Source organism: Eupeodes corollae, chromosome 3 (assembly GCF_945859685.1).
Source record: "Eupeodes corollae chromosome 3, idEupCoro1.1, whole genome shotgun sequence".
NCBI classification, from domain to species: domain Eukaryota; kingdom Metazoa; phylum Arthropoda; class Insecta; order Diptera; family Syrphidae; genus Eupeodes; species Eupeodes corollae.
The window spans coordinates 98,532,530-98,552,237 of record NC_079149.1 but is presented as its reverse complement, the minus strand read 5'-3'; the positions used below and the strand labels follow the sequence as shown (position 1 = coordinate 98,552,237).

Below are 19,708 nucleotides of genomic sequence, written 5' to 3'. Positions count from 1 at the left end.
ACACCTGCGGGATCGATAATTACGATTTGCTTTCAATAAATCAAATCCAATCCGAACCCTTAATCAAAAAAATGTTTGAAATAAAAAAAAAACTAAAAACCTATCCTTACGAGGCAAACAAAACAAAAACAACAACTAAAACAGAAAAAGAAATCAAGGTACCTTTATGTGTGTTTTTGTTTAATTTAATTGATTGTTACCTTTCATTATCACGACAAACAATCGAAAACGATTTTGTCGTCCTATAAATACATGTACACCCTTTTTCGAATTCCATCTAACCAAGCTATAGGTAGGTAGGCTAGAGATGTTTTAAAAAAGGTCCGTCATGCATTTTGGGTTCAGAGAAGAAAACAAAAATACAAAATCAAAACGAATCGAATTGAATCGAAATCCTGCCACTTTTAGCTTCTGACGACATCATGCAACAGAGATGCTTATCTCTTTGGCTTTGAATTTCGTGGGTCTTTTTGTGTGGCTTTGGTTTCTTTAAAAAACAATAAACGCTCAAACCACATGAAGGTATTTTGTGTTTTTAAGCCAAAACTTAAGCAGACCTTTTTCAGCGATGGATTGATTGAAGTAAACGCTGATGCTGAAAAGTTTAGGCTGGTCTTTCTACCTCAGCTTGTAAAAAAACAAATCTTGTTGATTAGGTTATTCTTAAGATAACACGAAAATGGATAAATTTCAATCTTATTCCATTCTCCTTCTTAAGAAGCACAAAGGGAGCAAGAGGTAGGGAAAGAGAATAATCAATTAATTCAGTCAATGAATAAAATCAGTGGCAAGCGGCTTAAGCTTAATATTTAGGTTAGGTACCTGGAAGTAGCAATCTTGTTAACGAGTTCTCCTTTATTTTATTTTTCTGTTTTATTTTTTTGTTACCAAAATTGAACTCAATAGTTCATTAATTTTAACAAGTATCTCAAGAAACGTAATTCCAAACAAACAAACAAGAGATCAAAAAAGGTCTTGTTTTATGCCATAAAAAGCTTTTGTTTTACACCATAAGACATCTAACCGGGATGGTCTTCATTTAAAAAAAAAATATTCGGATGCGGCCCGCACTGATAACTTTCCAATCTTGCCCGTCTGTCGATATTTTAAAAAGTTTTACAGAATATTAAAGATAACCAAAGCTTTGAAGTCAATATATTGAGTCTTTTATTAGTTGTTTTTATTTTTTTTGTTTGTCAAAAAAAGTTGCTTATTTAATTTTTTTTAAAAAGATTAACATCAATATTTTGCATACGATACAAGAAAAAATTGGATTTAAACACCTGTTGTATTCTTGAGACGCATGGGAATTAGAGAAGATTCACTGTGTTAAATTTCAAGAATAAGCTTGTTTGTATACAAGATTTTGATCTACTCATTGTCGAGACCTTTTCTTGGTTTCTTAAAAACGACTCTAAAGACTATTATAAGCTTTTACAAGCTATTTTAATAACTAAAATACTTTTCAAAAAAAAAGCTTTTAATTAAATCCATCTACCGCCACGCCCACTTTCAGCAAGTCTTACATTTTTCAAAAATTGTGTTTATGATCGGAAATCAACCAAAAATGCATTTTTGTTTCAAACTTCTGACCATAAGAACTTGTCGAAGCCCCATGATAATAAAAACATGCTCACACTTAACTTTTAGCTGAATTCTTTCACAGCTTAATGTTTTCGTACTTCGTACGTAACAGTGGCTTTTTTCATCGTATGAAAACCTTGAAAAGTTACTAGCTAAGAATCGTTACCGAAGATCGTAGTTTTGTATATACTAAGGCGCATTTGTTATTCCAGGAAGGACTTTGTTTTTTTTTTTTTAATTTTTGGATAGGTTCCACGTCGTTTGAAGTGTAATAGGTTATAAACCTAAATTTACGGAACTGCAATTTTTGTGTAGCCTTTGTTACGGAGCTATCTGGCACCAATATTATATCAATATCATCATTAAAGGTGTCCATGATAGAGTTAATATCCACTGGATTATCACTTGTATATAAATTAAACAAGATTGGTCCTATTGCACTTCCTTGCGGTACACCGACTTAAATTTAATTTTGGTAGTACCGTTCGCTAAAGAGTCGGTTCCTAACATGTGATTACAAATTTCATAGCACTGCGTGGAAAAGTCATTAAGCAGTTTGTACCCAAGTCTCATAGTGCTAAACTTTGTTCAAGGCTTGAGCACGAGCTTAGTTGTATTTCCATATATTCTTTTTTGAACTTACTGATTATTTACTGTTAAAGACTGTCTTATCACCTGTAAATCTTATATTCAAAAAATTTGAAATACCAAAATTAGCTTATATTTTTCGACAGCAGGATGTTTTAAAGGGTTTTCAATTGGCACGGGTAGATTTTGGCGCCCCGTGGAGGCCATTTTGTTTTGGTGACACGTTACACGATTGAACAGCACGTTCATTTGAAAACGTTGCGCCCATTGCGCCCATTTTACGGTAGACGTGGTGGCCCTTCACAGTAGACTCTTCAACTTTTGGTGGCCAAATTTGAGACGACCGGTTTAGTAAACAAATCAGCCTACACCCGTACGCAAGATCGACCGCAGTACCCGAGGAAGTCTATTCCTCACCGTGCACAAGAACTCGGCCTTTCGCAGACTTCAACTCGTCAAATTTGGCGTCGGGACTTGGGCCTACACCAGTACAAGGTCCAACTGACCCAGGAGCTTAAAGTACATGACCATAGATAACGCCGTTTTTTCATGGTTTTGGTGTGGTGTGGTTTTCGGCCGGTGGCGTAATTGGTCCGTAGTTTTTTAAAACGACGTTTTTTAGGGAGCGGTCACCGTTAACAGCGAGCGTTACAAAACTATGATAACTAAATTTGTGTGTCCTAAATTAAACCGTATGGACCCTGAGATATGTGGTTCCAGCAGGAGGGCGCGCCCGGGCGCTTAGAGCCACACAGCAAACGCCACGATTGACATTTTGCATAAACGATTTGAGGGTAAGGTTATCTCTCGCAGGGGTTTTCTGAATTGGATACCAAGGTTCCGCAGTTGGACCCCATTAGAATTTTTCCTACGGGGTTTCTTGAAGTCCCAGGTCTATACAAATAAACCACAATGGCTGATGCCCTAAAGGTAAACATAACACAGGCCATCGCTCAAATTTTTTTAACCTTTGTCCTTATAAGTCTAGATCCTTTATTGGTTGTGTTTAGAATTAAAGTCGCTACTATTAAAGAAGTCTTCTTCAGTTGGAGACTGCCTCAAAGGCTGATACTATACAAATTGATAATATATAATAATAAAAAATATAGCTTCAAACAGAACAACCGGAAATGACTCTTTTGTCTGCTTACAAATAAAGCACATATTTTCTTCTTTTTAAAACATAATCATCACTTTTATATAAAAGCTCTCATTTTCACTTAAATTAAAAGATGTTTTCAAAGTCCCATGTACCTATGAACATTAAAAATAAAACAAACAAACCTTTTACACTGATTACTCTCTATTTTTGGCCTAGTTAACTTTTAATCATTCTCTTAACTTTCATAGGTCATTGTACCTAGTCTTTTGTTATGTATTTTATCCTTTTTGTTTCTTCTTAATCAAAAATGAAAAATCTTCAAAACTTTCATTATAACATTTTACAAAGAATAAAAACAAAATCTAAGTACGAGTTGGAAGTACTTTTTCACATATCGTTGATAGCCATTTTTGGAAGCCATACTATATTATTGTCTAGACTCTAGACTGATTACTTCAAATTCGTAATCCATAAATGAAAAGGATTTTCCCATTTGTTTTGAACTTCTTTGCTATCTTTTAAGTTGTGTTTCTTCTTTAACTTTAACAAAAAAAAAGTTAATTCGAGCGAGAAGAAATAAAAATACAACAAAAATTTATATTCTAATGTAACCCAAATTTTATCCTTTGTCAGCAAATAAAATCCTTATTTCGTACAGGAAACAATTGAAAGAAAAATGAAAAACCGAAGAAAATGGTTTGATAAGTTTCTCGTCACTCAAAAGTGTTTTTTTTTTGTTTGTTGGTGTTTTTAGATTTCAAGGAGAGATTTGAAAATCTGAAAATTTGAAAAATAAAGGATCAACACACAATGAGGGTGATTCGATGATATTATTTTTATTATGATAGTAAAAGACTTTTTCTTTAAAAAAAAATGTCTGACAGTCAAAAGACCAGAAAGTCACCAAATAGAAACATTTTTACCATCAACGATTCAAACAAAACTCTATTTACCGCGAGATAAGAGTTTTTTACTTTTTAGTATTTGTTCCTTTTTATCGTGTTTAGTCCTTTGTAAATGGAATTCTTTTTGTGTTGAGCTATTTTTCAAACTTTACGCAACAAATTATAAAAAGCTTTTAGCACACAAACACACTCTTGAAACTAAAAGAACAAAATAAGCAAAAACTAAATATATAAAACTATAGTCAGGAGCGTATTTCGAGTATGTCCGAAGAGTTAATTGAAATGGGCCCAAAGTGTTTTTTGAGGGGCCCATATACATTTTGAAGGAGTAGCTTGAAATTTAAGCATTGCTCAGTATAACAGCTGCTATAGAAGTTTTTGTAAATCATAATTGTATTAACACTACCTTCAGAAATTACATACGAACTTTATTCATTCTTGGTTTTCTGATTTTTTAAAGAATTTTAACAATTGTATTTTTGACACTTTCATATTTTACTTCGTTTAATAAAAGTTAATACAAAACTAGACTCTTGCTGATCGTTTTACTTCAAGTCAGAGGATTTTAAGAGAAAAGGAGATCAGAGAATTTGAAAAGAGAGGCCAATAACTTAGGTACCAGACTTGGTTAGTAAATTAAGTAATGTGTTATCCATTTTGAGGTTTCAAAAGTTAAGGGCTGGAATTTGATATCTGTCAAACTAAGTTGCTAAAAAATTTTTTTTAATTGTCAGTTGCAGGTCTGACATTTACAAAAATGGATCGCTTAACCATCGCACAAGGCATACAAATAGAAATTTTTAAAGGGTAGGTAGAAATGGCGATCTCAAGGCAACCTAGCCTGAGATCCAATTAGCGTTGTAGTGCGCCGTTTTGATACCAAAAACTCGTTTGACCTTTGATTGAAAGGGATAGATTGATAGAGAAGCTTCATAGCGATTATGTTAGAGCCATTTTGTCGCATTGAGAAAAAAGATTAGGTCTCTAATCTTTGTCTCAGATAGCTCATCAAGTTCTTCAAAGAATGCTTTTCCAAAGCATTTCATTCTGGTGTTTGCCAGAGCAGGGCATTTGCAAAGGAAATGGATTATCGTTTCACTTTCTCTTTGGTCACTACAACTACGGCAAAAGGTGTTGTAAGAGATACCCAACTTCTCTGCATGAACTCCTATAGGCCAATGTCCGGTACAAACCGCAACAATCCTGGCTATGTTTTGCCTTGGCCTGCATAGAAGATCGTTTGTACGGGTTTTGTTATAGGGGGGGCATATCTTCCTAGATATAATGCAGTTGGGTAAATTGCTCCACCTTAAATTTTTAGAACCTACTACAAAAATGGTGATTCTGCCAAAGCCACATATCGTGCTTTAAGAGGAGAGCAAGCAATTGGCGAAATTGTGAAGAAATTTGAAGGAGCCGAACTCGTAACAGATGTTGTAAGGCCTGTGCATCATCGTTTCGCTCGTACCACTCAAAATATCGCTGCTGTAAGTGAAAGTGTTGCCGAAGGCCCGAATGTGTCGATTACTCGCTGTTCTCAGGAATTAGGACTGTCTTAGGGCACACTATGGCTTTTTTGCATTTGGATCTACACCTAAAATCATATAAAGTCCAGCTCACTCAAAAAGTAAAGCCAGCTGACCATTCACAACGTCGGTCGTAAATACGTCGAATGCGTCCTTGAACAACAGGCGTTGGACTACGATTTTTCGAACATAAGGTTCTGAGAGAGAAACCTCAAGTGAAGTTGAAGTTGAAGAGAGGCCATTATATCCACAAAAAGTCACTGTTTGGTGTTTACTTTTTGGTCCGTCGAAGTTGCGATTGAGCCTTACTTTTTCAAACACGACGATGTAACGATTGTCACCGTCATTTAGGAGCGCAATGGTCTTATGATAACTGACTTTTGTTTCCCTGCTTTTGAAGACTACGACTTGGAGAACATGTGGTTTCAACAAGACGGTGCCACATGCCACAAAACTCGATCGAATATGGCTTTATAGCAAGAGACATTTCCTGACCGCTTAATTTCTTGTCGTGTCTATATTAATTGGACACCAAGATAATACGACTTTTTTGAGCCCTTAAAACCAACATTCGTCATGTTATGGCTGAGAGATCCAACTTGAATCTGTTCAAAACAAATTGTATTAAACAGTTCGAAAGAAGAGTTGGGAAAAATGATTACAAAAAAAAATTCAATTACAATTTCTTGTAATTAAAATTTCCATCTACTTTTCCAATTACTTTGTAATGTAATTGAAGAATTTTAATTACTAATTACATGTAAATAAAAAGCTTTCACTATTTGCAATTTAATTACAATTACTTAATTGAAAACAAAAGTAATGATATGAAAAAGAAGTAATGATTACTTTTTGTCAGTAATCATTACATACAAAATGTAATTACAAATTATTTTCGTCAATTACAATTTCTAAATCAATTACCTTAATCGTAATTTAATAAAGCTTTTTGAAGAACTTGTTATTCAACTATTAAAATTTGAAATCAATTAGAATTAAAAGGAATTAAAATGTACAATTTCAATGTAATTGTAATGAAATAAGCGACAATTACTAACTTCTTGTAATTGAAATGAAAATTTAAATTAATTACAAAAAGTAATCATTACTTTGCAACTCTCTTAAATAAGTCAATACATTTTTGCAAATTTTTCGAAAAAAAATATGGGCTCTTTAACAAATGGTTAGAGGCCCTGGTCTAGTCTGGAGACTACAATAACGTCTACAATGAAGAAGAAAATGATGACATGACAATGCACTCAAGTTTCAATCTAGAAAAATGACGAATAAATTAACAGCTTCAAGCAAAAAGTGTTAAATAGAAATAAAATATATTTTTATGAACAATATAATAATAATGTCATTCAAAACCGTCATACAGTCATCGTCATACATAGACAAATAGATATAGGTGCATATTTATAAATAATTACAAAATAAAGAGACATTAATGAAGAATGATGAGCAAAACAAAAATGAAGATGAATTTTACTTAAGTTCAAAATAATTAGCGAAGATGGTTCTGAGAAGTGTGTGTGTGTGTGGGGGGGGGGTGCGAGAGGGGAAGCCAAATGGAAGAATGTTGAAGCTCCAAGCTCCTAAAGTCAAAATCATTTCGAAATGGATTCTCATTCCATCATCAAAGTTGAAGATATGTTTTTGAATACCGTATCATGATGACGGGGTTGGAGTATGTCTTCATACTTCATCACTGGTCCAAGGTTTTCTTTTCTGGTGACAACCTCAATTCCATGTGACAATAGAAGTGAGGTAAAATTCACTTGAAGATACAAGAAGAGAGATAGAAAACACGCTAACAGACAGTCTTGAGATGAAAAAATGTTGATATAGAAGGTCGATGATGTATGGCATAGAGATGGGTAAATTAGAATACCTTCAAATCTAGGACACGAGGGATTTGAAGCGGCAATGTTTTTTTACTTTCACGAAGAACAAAATAGTACGCAGCATAATTTTAACCTAAAAAACAACCAAGAAAGTTTGTGTATTTTTTTGTTTTCTAATTAGAAATATTGTTGAAGAATACACTCCAGTAGAGTAGCAATGACAAAGGCAACCAAAAAAGAAACAAGAGTTATCTTCGGCACAAGGAACACAAGAACCAAATGTGTTAGGTGGTTTAAAATTAATATGCCAAAGTGGCATAAGGTAGAAACTCTCGATGGTGGTGTTTCAAATCACTCTGAATATATGATATATGAAAATATAGCAATGAAAATAATTTAGAATATTAATTTTAAGTTTGTTACGTTTGTGACAAGTTTATGTTACTTAAGTGACACAATTTGAATTTTTCTTAAAAACATAAAGTAATGATTAGAAATGTAAGTGGAAGTGGTTTTTATTTGTAGAATATTGAGTTTCATTAGTTATTGTAGTGAAAAAGAGGTATTTCGTTCTTTTTTGAAGAGAAAGGTAACAACTTACAAAAATTCGTAACTAAGAATACAAAATTTCAAAAATAATTAATACCACAAAAAAAGATGAAATTTTAAAATGCCAACATTTGTTACTGTTGTAATACAATCTATTATAAAAATGTACAATTGTGTCAGTTGTTACAGATTTGTGTCATTAAAAATATCAAAGTTTGTGACGGTTGTGACATAACTAGGAAATATCACATTTTTTATGATTTTACACAGATGTTTACGTTTTACTAACGTCCTCGGGTCTATAAAGTCTGTGGGTGTTCCCTAGCGGGACATAGAGCCTCAATAAGTCCTGCACGCTATCGTATGCGGTTTCCGAAAATGTGTTTGAGCTCCCTCCACCTCTTTCCCAATTTAGACGATTCCTCCACGACTAATCTTCTTCACGTGCTTCTCGGTCTACCGACTTTTCTGATGTGAAAGTTTACCAGAGAGAATGGATAGGAGGTTTCATGGGACCGCAAGATCCGGTCAGTTAATTCCAATGACCTTAGTATGTTCCCTAAAATCAACAAGATATTCAGGAAAAAGAACGACAATGACCTTCCGAGTCTGAAACTCCAAAGAACTGATCCGGAAGAAGCCATCTTTGACGATGACTTTAACATAATTGAAGATCCGAAGGAAAGAGTGGAGGCGGTGGGAGCTGCTTTCCAGCAAGTGTACAAGGTGAATGTTAGCATTCGCCCCAACCACGACCTGGAAAACAGAGCCCTACTTAATCACTTTTACCTTCGAAATGATATGACACAATGGCGATCTGAGAACCGCGGTTCTATGACGAATAATGCATATTATCAAGTACATTGTAAGACCGCTGTGGTTCATCCTCTCACAAAAAAGGGAAAGGACAACTCCAACCCGACAAATCTTCGGTCGATAAGTCTTCTTCCGAGCATCAGCAAAGTTTTTGAAAAAAATCATTAATAGGGCTCTGACTAAGTGGGCAGCGGACAAGAAAATAATTCCGGATAAACAGTTCGGGTTCAAGGCGGGTCATGGTAAATTCATGCTGCGTCTAAACTCGTTTCTGATATCCAATGGAATAAATCAAAACAACAATGAACAGGTGCTGTTCTGGTTGATTTGGAAAAGGCCTTTGACACCGTATGGTTAGAGGGTCTTCACCTAAACCTGAGCAGACTTGGCATAAGCGAGCCATTGTTGTATATACTTTATGATATGCTTAACGGTAGAAAGTTTGTTTTCAAAAGTGGAAATGTAACTTCTACCAAAACATTCTCAATTCGCCGATTCTCTTCCGCATTTACACCAGCGAGCTGATAGGTAGTCTTACAAAGGCAATTGCGTACGCCGACGATATAATTGCGTACAGAACGGCCCGAAAGGTTAAGGTTATTAGAATTCTCTTGCAGCGTGATTTCGACAAGATTCAGCGATATTGCGAAGTCGGAGACAATTCTGTTCCGGAATCTACTGGCTAGGGCCACGAGAGATACGTGCAAGTATTGGCGCAAGATAGTTATCGTTGATCTTCACGGGCAGCCATTAGCGAGCAAAAGTTTTCTGAAGTACCTCGGTATATGGTTAGATCAGTATTTATATTTCGACAGACATATAAACGCTGCTCTGGCCAGGGCTAGAGGAGCCTTCGCTCTGAAGAAACGGCTGTTTTTAGCAGTCGGCTTGACCCTAGAGTGAAGGCCCCTTATACGGCCAATGATCGTTTATGGTTGTCCTGTGTGGTTAAACGTTGCTCCTTCCCTGGTGGAGAAGTTTCGGGTGTTCGAGTGGCAGTGTTTACGACGCTGTACCGGCTTATATCGAACATCCGAATCTTCTATGTGCATTACTATTCCAACGAGGTCCTATACAACTGGGCCCGAATCAACAGAATTGACAATTTCGTGATAAAATTCGTTCGAGGTCACGTTGCAAGAGCTATGTCTTCGACCAACAATTTAATTTTCGGGGCGTTCTATCCGAACGACGAGTATTTAGAGAGTGCACGCTTCAGCGGCTTTATTTCACCAAAGGCATTCCTCTTTTTAGATAGAAGCGGTCTAATACAGGATAGATTGGCAGTTCTGCTAATCTACCACGCCAGACGAAGAACCGTGGATAGGCAAATCCTGTACACTCGGGACCTCATGGCACAAGCCGGAGCAGAGCTCTTTCGGTTCAGTAGGGCTGTGTCCGAATGGGACCGAACTGAAGCAGGAGAACCAGTTTTGGTGGCTTCAATCTACAGATAAGTCGGGATGGTTTAACTTAGAGTGTCCGCATGGGACCAGTAAGTTAGTTGTTAGTTATGGTTAATTAGGCTATTTTTATGAATTTTTGTCTAGCTTTAAAATAGGTTTAAGATTGAATTAATAAAAATGAATTTAAAAAAAAGTGCTTGCGTGTAAAACACATTGATTAACATTTGTCTATGTTTAGTAAAAGCTTATTAATAAAACACCATTAGCGAACCCTATTTAGGTTATCTTGTAGGAGTAAACAGTCGTCAAGTGAGTCGATGCGTTTTCAAAATTTGAATGTCATCAGAGTAAATAAAAACAGATGAATGTCTTATAATAGAAGGTAAGTCGTTAACTTAAAAAATAAACAGTAAAGGTCCTAAGTGGCTACCTTGTGGTACGCCAGAGTTGGTATAAAAATATGATGACCGCTAAAAACCACGCTGTATGATCTATTATATAAGTACGACGAAACCTAACTAATAAATTTATCATTAAAGCCTTGAAATTTAAGTTTGGAAGTTAACGTTTTATAGCACAATTTATCAAAGGCCTTACTAAAGTCTTTGAAGACACAGTCAACTTGTTTCCGTTTTTCAAATGAATCCAAACAAAAAGAACTGAAATGAAAGTGGTTAGTAACTGTTGACTTATTTTGAACAAAGCCATGTTGACTGTCACAAATTATAGACTTACAATTAAACGATATGACTTTACAAATAATGAACTTATGGGACGATAATTTTATTTTTACTAACCTTTTTATGTATCGGTGTTATATACGAAGTACATGCGAATCTCTGTGCAGATGGACCTTTTTTCTTCGCATCTCGTGGGACCAAAAATGAATAAAACTAACAACAAAAACAAAAATAAAAACACAATTGAGACCGGTATCTCTTCAGGACCGGGCGGCAGCTTGGTGTCAAAGCCTGCTGCCGTATCTCTTGCGGTAAACACAGAGAAGGGAGTAGTGGCTAACCATGGACCCTCCTCTGCTGTTGGTTGCAACAAGGCCTCTGGTGCATCATCGGGGGCTGAAAGGACACCGCAGCAAACATCTAGCGTCGAATGGGCGAAAAGCATACTTGCTACAACAAGATCCAATAAGGACTCTACGTCCAAAAGATAAAGTTCTCTTGAGGGGGCCGCACCGACACCAAAACGGCCTCGGGTGCACAACACCTGCACCCCCCTCAATCCCATCAGGAAACAATCCAGTTTCAGTGACGTCGCGAAGGGCAAAGTCGTGGTTGCGGTCATTGACAGGAGCGATGATGATGGCACAATATCGGCTGATCGTTGGCAGTTGGTCAAGGTTAAGCTCTCGGGTGGCTTTTTGAGCATTTTGAGAAAGCTTCCAGGACCACTTCCTTCCATAAGCGATGGGGGTTGGCATCGTGGCCATGTCAAACTCATGGTTTGTGGCACCCAGAGGTCTTGTGACCTTTACAAGCTTGGTGTCAGCCGGTTAGGTGAAATTTGGCCAGGTGCGAAGCTCGAGGTTGTCGTTGTGGAAGACATTCCTAGCAGACCTAGAGCCCGCATCTGGATACCGATCGAACCTGCTGGTATCGAGGACATTCTCGAGATGGTCAAAGTGTGCAACCCGTCCCTTCCGACGCATAACTGGAAAATAGCCAAGCTAGAGGAAGTGAAGGGTCTTTATAGGAGCGCCATTGTGGTACTCAATAAAGAATCCTTGGCTCCTCTAGCCCAAAACGAGGGCTCCATAAACTATGGCTTCGAATCCATCAAAATTCGAATTTATAAAAAAGATGAGGTTAACGCGGAAAACGGGCTTCCAAAAACAACCGAAGGTTAACTAGCGGTTGGTGAACCTGGGACGTCGTCTTCTCTCCTAACAGAGCGTGACGATGCACCCATGTCCTCTCCAATCACGACTCCACCCTCTACAAAAGTCGTAGACAGTCCATCCTTAATGGAGACTGAGGACGACCTTAACATGATCCTTCTGAACGAGGACGAATTCTTGGGTTCATCCTCAGACTCAGAGGATCAGAGCAAAACCGTGGTGGAGGTTGATCTGCCTAATTGTAGCCAAAATGCTGCAGTTAGTACAGATTAATCTCCAACACTCCATAAAGGAGCAACTAGTTGTACCCGTAGCACGATGGTTAGTGTGATGGACTGTCATGCGAGAGGTCTTGGGTTCGATCCCTGAAGCCTTTACTAAAATATGGTTTTATTGACATTTTTCCGCCATATGAGGGCATGTCAAATAAAGATGTTCTTTAAGGCTTCAATTCTATTATTTACAAGAGATAAGACGACAAAACAAAATATGTGCTGGATTATTTGTCTAAAAGGCATTTGATATTCTACGATATCCTCATGGAATAGGTCTCGAAATGTTAAAATATATGGTAATTTTTAAGAGATTCTATCTTTAATAATAAGGGAGTTCCTCAAGGTTCATTCGTTGGTCCTTTGCCTTTTATTATTTTGTATCAAATTCCTTATTCACTCTTTGGTCAAGATAACTTCTTTTCGAACTATACTCGCTTTTAAGACTTTTACTTCTTTCGTTATTTGCAAATTATTTAATACACTGCCTTCAAACTTAAGGCTCTTTAAGAAATCAATCTTCTTTCTTAAAGGAAGTTAAACTTTGGCTTCTAGCATTGAACTTATGAATTATTAAATTTATTATTTCTTTAATTACTAAATTTTTAATATGTTCTGCAAATTGTCAATACTTTTAAAATGATGTCAATATAATGACACCCAAAAAAAATGACATTAAGATCTTTATCTTTCATCTTAAAAAAAAACAAACAACAATAAAACACACCGAAAAGATTAATTTATTAAAACTATGAAAAAGATATTAAAATTACATAAACTAATGATTGTTTTTCTTTTTGTTACTGTTGTTACCTTTAAACAATATCAAAGCTATAAACCCAAACTTACAAACAAATTAAAACAAAAAACAACCTAATTAGAAGTTTTAACATTTATGACAAAATTCTTAAAAATCAAATCTTACAGATACCTTTTTAAATTCCAAAAAGAAAAACTACACCAGAATATTAAAAAGAAAAGAGATTTAAAAAATACTAAAAAATAATTTATGATCCATAGCCACTAGTTCAAGTCGAAGGGATTTGAATCACGAAGAAGAAGAACAACAACAACAACTAAAGAAAAAGAAAACTTCACATCGTATCTACAATAAAATCCTAAAATGTTTCCAGTTTTTTCAACTTTAGTGACAAATAAAAACGTTTATGCGGCAGGGTTGGTGTGAGATCAAAAATAAATAAATTAAGAAAATTAAATTTAAGAAAAAAAAAAAAGAAAAACAAAAAGACTGCCAAGAAGCATTTTCCTTAAATTTGAAAATTAAGTTGAAACTTGTAATTACGACCTCTGAATGGAATGCTACGACTATGAGTAAGTCATAAACTCAGATATTTCTTGTGAAAGTAATTAAAACAAAATAAAATAACCAATAAAAATCTTATAGACTTTCACAAAATAGGCAAACAGAAAACAACAACAACAAAAACAAAAAAGGATTAAAATACACACAAAGAAAAACAATTAAAAACATTTTTAATATCCTTAAATTAATCCCTGATGGATATTTGTAGGGAAAGTGTTAGCACATTAGAATAGACATTATTTCACCCCTCTCCCCCTTCAAATACAAAGGAGTAGCCAAAGTATCATCGAATGTTGGGCTTCCATTCGTAGTTGTTGTATTTTTTGTTGGTTTTCCCAAGAAACTAATTTGTTTTTATTTTTGAAAGAATTTTCTTGTTTTTTTTTGAGTTTTTGAACTTTTTTAATCAACTCTATTTAAAGGGCTTAAGTATTAGCAAAACTTAAGTCTACACAATTTAGACTCGAAGTCTCCAAATGTTTTGAATATCCTGAATTCTAAATCATCCATTGAAACGAATAAACTGGCCCACACATAAAGTGAACAGAAAAATTTGCTTCAAGTTAGCAGCTGGCATTTGACACCTGTCAAACCCGGTGGTCATTTAAAATATCATAATATTAGTTAAATTTTGTGTCATTAAAAATGATTTCAAGTTTGCAGCTGGCATTTGACACCTGTCAAACAAAGTTGTCATTTGAAATGTCATAATATTATTTAAATTTTTGTCATTAAAAATGGTTTCAAGTTAGCAGCTGGCATTTGACACCTATCAAACCCGGTTGTCATTTAAAATGTCATAATATAAGTTGAATGTTTGATATTTAAAATGATGGATGACATTCAAATCGAACAAAGATATTAAATTATTGAAACTAACCACCTTAAGAAATAGATTTTAAGTCTCCAAATACTTTGAATATCCTGAATTTAAATCCAACGTTTAAAAAAAAATTAACTGTCCAGACTTTTTAACCGTAATTACAATAAAACAAAATTTTATCGATACGAGATCATTCTTTTCATGGCTTCAAGTTGATAGCGCTCAAATTATTTGACACCTGTCAAAACATTAGGATGTCATTTGAAGTGACATTATTTAAGTCATATTTTTACCATTTACGGTGATGGATCGCATACAAATCGGACCAAACGATAACTTTCATAAAACTTACTATACAAATAAGGTTTTACGTCTCCAGAGGCTTTGAATGTCCTGAATTTAAAATTCAACCTTTGAAACAAATAAACTGGCACAGACTTTTCAATTTTTAAGTAAACCGAAGAAAGTTTTTGTTGATATAAGATCAATAATTTCGTAGTTTCAAGTTGGCAGCGTTGGCATTTGACACCTGTCAAACTTAGCTGTCATTTAAATTGTCATAAATTATATTAACTAATAATAAATAAATCGAACAACGTGTTAAAATTATTGAAATTTACTACAAAAGTTAAAGAACAAAGATTTTACAATGATCAATAATTTCGTAGTTTCAAGTTGGCAGCTCTGAAATTTGACACCTGTCCAAAAATTAGGATGTCATTTAAAGTGCCATTATATTAGTTAAATATTTGCCACTTAGAATGATAAATCACATTTAAATTGAAAAAAGATGTAAAATTATTGAAACTTACTATAAAAATTAGGTTTTAAGTCTCCAAAGACTTTGAATGTCCTGAATTTAAATTCAATCTTTGAAACAAATAAACTAGCACAGACTTTTCAACTTTTAAGTAAACCGAAGAAAGTTTTTGTTGATATAAGATCAATAATTTCGTCGTAGTTTCAAGTTGGCAGCGTTGGCATTTGACACCTGTCAAACTTTGAACGTCTAAGGTCCATCGTCCATCAACCTGATAGTCGATCAAATGTTCTCACTTCTTCAAATTCTGGATACAACCCTAGAACATCCAATCGACACCCACCATCTTCTCATCGTTTTCAAAGACACATATGACAGCACCTACAGGGTCGAACTGTATAGAGCCATGTCTAGTTTTGGCATCCCTGCCAAACTCGTCCGGTTGGAAACAACTTAACAGAACCTTTAGATGTCGAGAAAAGCTTAAGACAAGGTGATGCGCTGTCATGGGATTACTTAAACATAGTACTTGAAAGAATAGTGCAGAGCTTACACGTCAACACCAGAGGCACTATCTTTCAAAAGTCTATCCTATAACTAGCATAATATGCTGATGACATTAACATAATCTAAAGAACTCAGCGTGAAGTCAATGGAGCTTTTGTGAGTCCACAACGTCTTGGTCGAAACGTCACCAACGTAGTCAACGACTTCGTCTACCTAGGGTCCGCTATTAACGCAGAAAACCAACACCAGCGCTGAGATCAAACGCAGAATAACTCTTTCTAACCGCTGTTTCTTTCGACTAAGAAAGCAATTGAGTGGTAAAGTCGTCTCCCGAGGGACCAAAGTGTTGCTATATAAGAGCCTTATCATCCCCGTCCTGCTATACGGTGCAGAAGCATGGACTATGACAAAAGCGGATGAAAGTACCTTGGGTAATTTCTAGAGAAAAGTTCTTTGCGTGATCTACGGTCCCGTATGCATAAAAGGGGAGTGGAGGAGAAGATTCAACAACGAGCTGTACAGCCTCTTAGACTTAGCCAGAAGGTTAAAAATCCAACGACTAAGATGGCTCGGTCACATAGAGCGCATGGAAACCAACCAATAAATCAATTGACAAAACAACAAGTCAATTCCAAGAAAATATATTTAAATAAAAATTATCACCCATAACATGTCCGTTCAAAAAAACATAAAATAAAAAAAAAAAAAAACAATCTAAATTTTTGGAGAACCCAAAACAAATTCAGGAAACTAATAAAATATAAACAAAAATGAGCCCAACATTTTTCCTAGCTCATTACGTAATCCGAACAAAACGCACAAAAAGAAAGATGAGAAAAAAGAATCGAAATCGAATAATAGGGTTGTGCTTTTTTTTACTCTTCTGTGTCAAGATGTAGACTTCAGATACAGACTGTCCAAAAGGGATACAAAAATATTCTTTAATTACAGAAAACAACGACGACGAAGGAGACATTCATAGATGAAGATAGACTTTTAAGGTCTATCTGCAAGTTAAAATCATTTCCTCAAGAAAAGGACGCGACAATGTTTCCATAATCAGGGATCTAAAAGCAATAATAGATTAAATGGACCCTGGAAGATCCTTAGTTCTATATTGTGTCACAATGGACCAGAACAATTAGTTTGCATCTATATAAACTTATTATAATTTGACATAAGGAGATGTTAAGAAGATAATTGGGGAACATCCTTAAAACATCGGATTGATCGGTCTTATGATCTTCTCTAGTGGCAAAAATATAAGATTTATCTTTAAAGGTTTATTTTTTTTTGCTATAAGACGCACAACACTTGAAAACTTGACATAAAAGTCTCTTGTCTCTTGATACGAACACAGCTGCTGTAGCCGATTGTAGGACTTAATTGTCCGTACATCAACTCGCCATCGATCTAAACACCTCGACAGAGAAAAATTCTGCACAAGGATCTTGACCTATTTGCTTACAATGTTCCAATTGATTGGACTGAAGTTGAAAAGCTAAAGGAATTTGGAAGATCTTTGGTTCATACAAGATGTCAATTGATGGCTCTGGAGATACGATTTGAGCTTTTTGAGAATAATGTTAAAATCTAATTTAAAAATGGGAATTCTGCCAAAGCCATCGTCCTTTAAGAGGAGAGCAAGATATTGTAAGACCTGTGCATCATAGTTTTGCTCGTACCACTCAAAATATCGCTGCTATAAGTGAAAGTTTTGCCGAAGACCCTAATGTGTTGATTCCTCGTCGTTCTCAGGGATTAGGACTGTCTTACGGCACATTATGGCGTATTTTGCATTTGGATCAACACCTACATCCATATAAAGTCCAGCTCACACAACAACTGAAGCCAATTGACTTTTAACAACGTTGGTCGTAGATACATCGAATGGGTGCTTGAACTACTGGCGGTGGACGAACGGTGATTTTTGGAACACAATTTTCTTCAGCGACGAAGAAACAAAATTGTAGTATTAGGAGTTCTGAGAATCTTCAATTAATTGAAGAGAGGCCTTTACACCCACAAAAAGTCACTATTTGGTGCGCTGTTTGGTCCGCCGCCGGAGGTGTGATTGGACCTTACTTCTTCTAAAACGATTGTCACTGTCATTTAGGAGCGTAATGGTCTTATGATAACTGAATTTTGTTTGCCTGCTTTTAAAGACTACAACTTGGAGAATATGTGGTTTCAACAAGACGGTGCCACAAGCCTTTATGGCTTTAAAACAAGAGACATTTCCTGACCGCGTAATTTCTCGTCAACTGGCCACCAAGATCATACGATTTGACTCTGCTGGACGTTTTATTTGTGCGACTACGCGAAAGACCGTGTTTATGCAGATAAACCTTTAACTTTTGAACACTTAAAAAATCTTTTAAACCGCAAAAAGGTATAACTTTATATAAACATACCTTTTTCATCTTCAGCTAAAAGTTCAAAACCACACAATACCAACTTCATGAAGATTCTTTTATACATACATAAATCATAAGAACAACATTTTCATTTACAAATCTTATTTTTGGATTTGACAGAAGATGCGCAGCCAAAGAAGTTCATGTCCAAAGACAAACACAAACAACAATAATAAAAAAAAGAAAAACTTTTTGGAAAATATCCATCAGCAACGTAATCTCAGCAAGCGTAAATTATGATTGAACATTCTTATAATAATTATAAATAAATTAATCACTTACCTAATAATCTCATGACTTCTTGTAAATTTAAATACAAATTAAGATGTCCCCGAGCTGGTGGGGCAGCAAATGCAAAAAGCAATAATCCAATCGTGAGGATTCTAAATTTTCCTAACACTGCTTCCATTGTGATATTGTGTAAAACTGATTTTTTAAACTTTATATTTAAACAATCTCTCACACTCCCACCGAATCCACACGACTTGCAGAGGGAAGCTCAAAATATTAAACAATTAAATCAAAATCAAAGAGCAGATTTAGCGGCTTAAGTAAATAAGCAAAACAAAATAAATATAAACAAACTAAAATATTCTATTTTTTAACACATTTTCTTTCTTTTTTATTTTTAATTTTATTCTTCTGCTTCTTTTTCTATTTTTCTATCTTTTTGCTCTCTCTCTCTCTCTCTCTCTGCGGCCCGAGTCAAAAAGAAAAAAAAGAAAAATAAAAAAGGGATAACTTTTATTTTTGTTGATTTATATTTTTCAACTTCAATTTAAAGCCAATTTAAATGAATTATCTTGAGATATTTCGGAACTTTTCACTTCACTAAATAACACACAATCGAATGGTATTAGTTTATTAAGAAAATTAAATAATTTTGTTTGATAAAATCGAACAAATTAAAACAATATATTTATATCAACGATTTATGTTTGTTTGATTTTGGTAATTTACAACACACGGTAGAAATGTCAAAAAATCGATCGACCGCAAACGTGACCACCACGCATGAAATTTCGCTGTCAACTGAACAGCGAAGTGAGAATACTAAATTGCCAAACAAAATGACAGCCGAATTGAGTTCTTTTTCTTTTTTTTTTATTTTAGTTGTTTGATTTCTTGCGCAGTTGATTGTCTCTTTGCAGATATAAGCGACGTCTGGTGGAAAAATGTGGAAAACGTTTGTAATGATGGGCGATGGCGGCTAAAGAGAGAATAATGATTTTGGTGTATAACAGTTTGGATCTTTTGGGGGAAGTTGATTTATTTCATGGCAGTTGAGTTTAGAATTTGAAGTTTTTAATTGTTTGGTTTATATTTTTCTGTATTTTCAGAAATATAACCAAACATTTTTCACTTTTGCTGTAGGAAATAATAAATATTTAAAATGATTCTTGTGATTTAATATCTCAAGAATTCGC

The 19,708-nt window shown here is 35.0% G+C and overlaps 1 protein-coding gene across 1 annotated transcript in view; it reads right to left on the bottom strand.

Moving 5' to 3' along the window:
* Positions 1-19,330, bottom strand: part of LOC129949630 (tyrosine-protein kinase Dnt) — a 163,569-nt gene extending 144,239 nt beyond the window's left edge. Inside the window, exon 1 of the mRNA XM_056061201.1 lies at positions 18,564-19,330. Within this exon, the coding sequence (XP_055917176.1) occupies positions 18,564-18,690 (127 nt within the window). The 5' untranslated portion in view covers positions 18,691-19,330. The remainder of the gene's footprint in view (positions 1-18,563) is intronic.
* Positions 19,331-19,708: the final 378 nt, after the last annotated feature.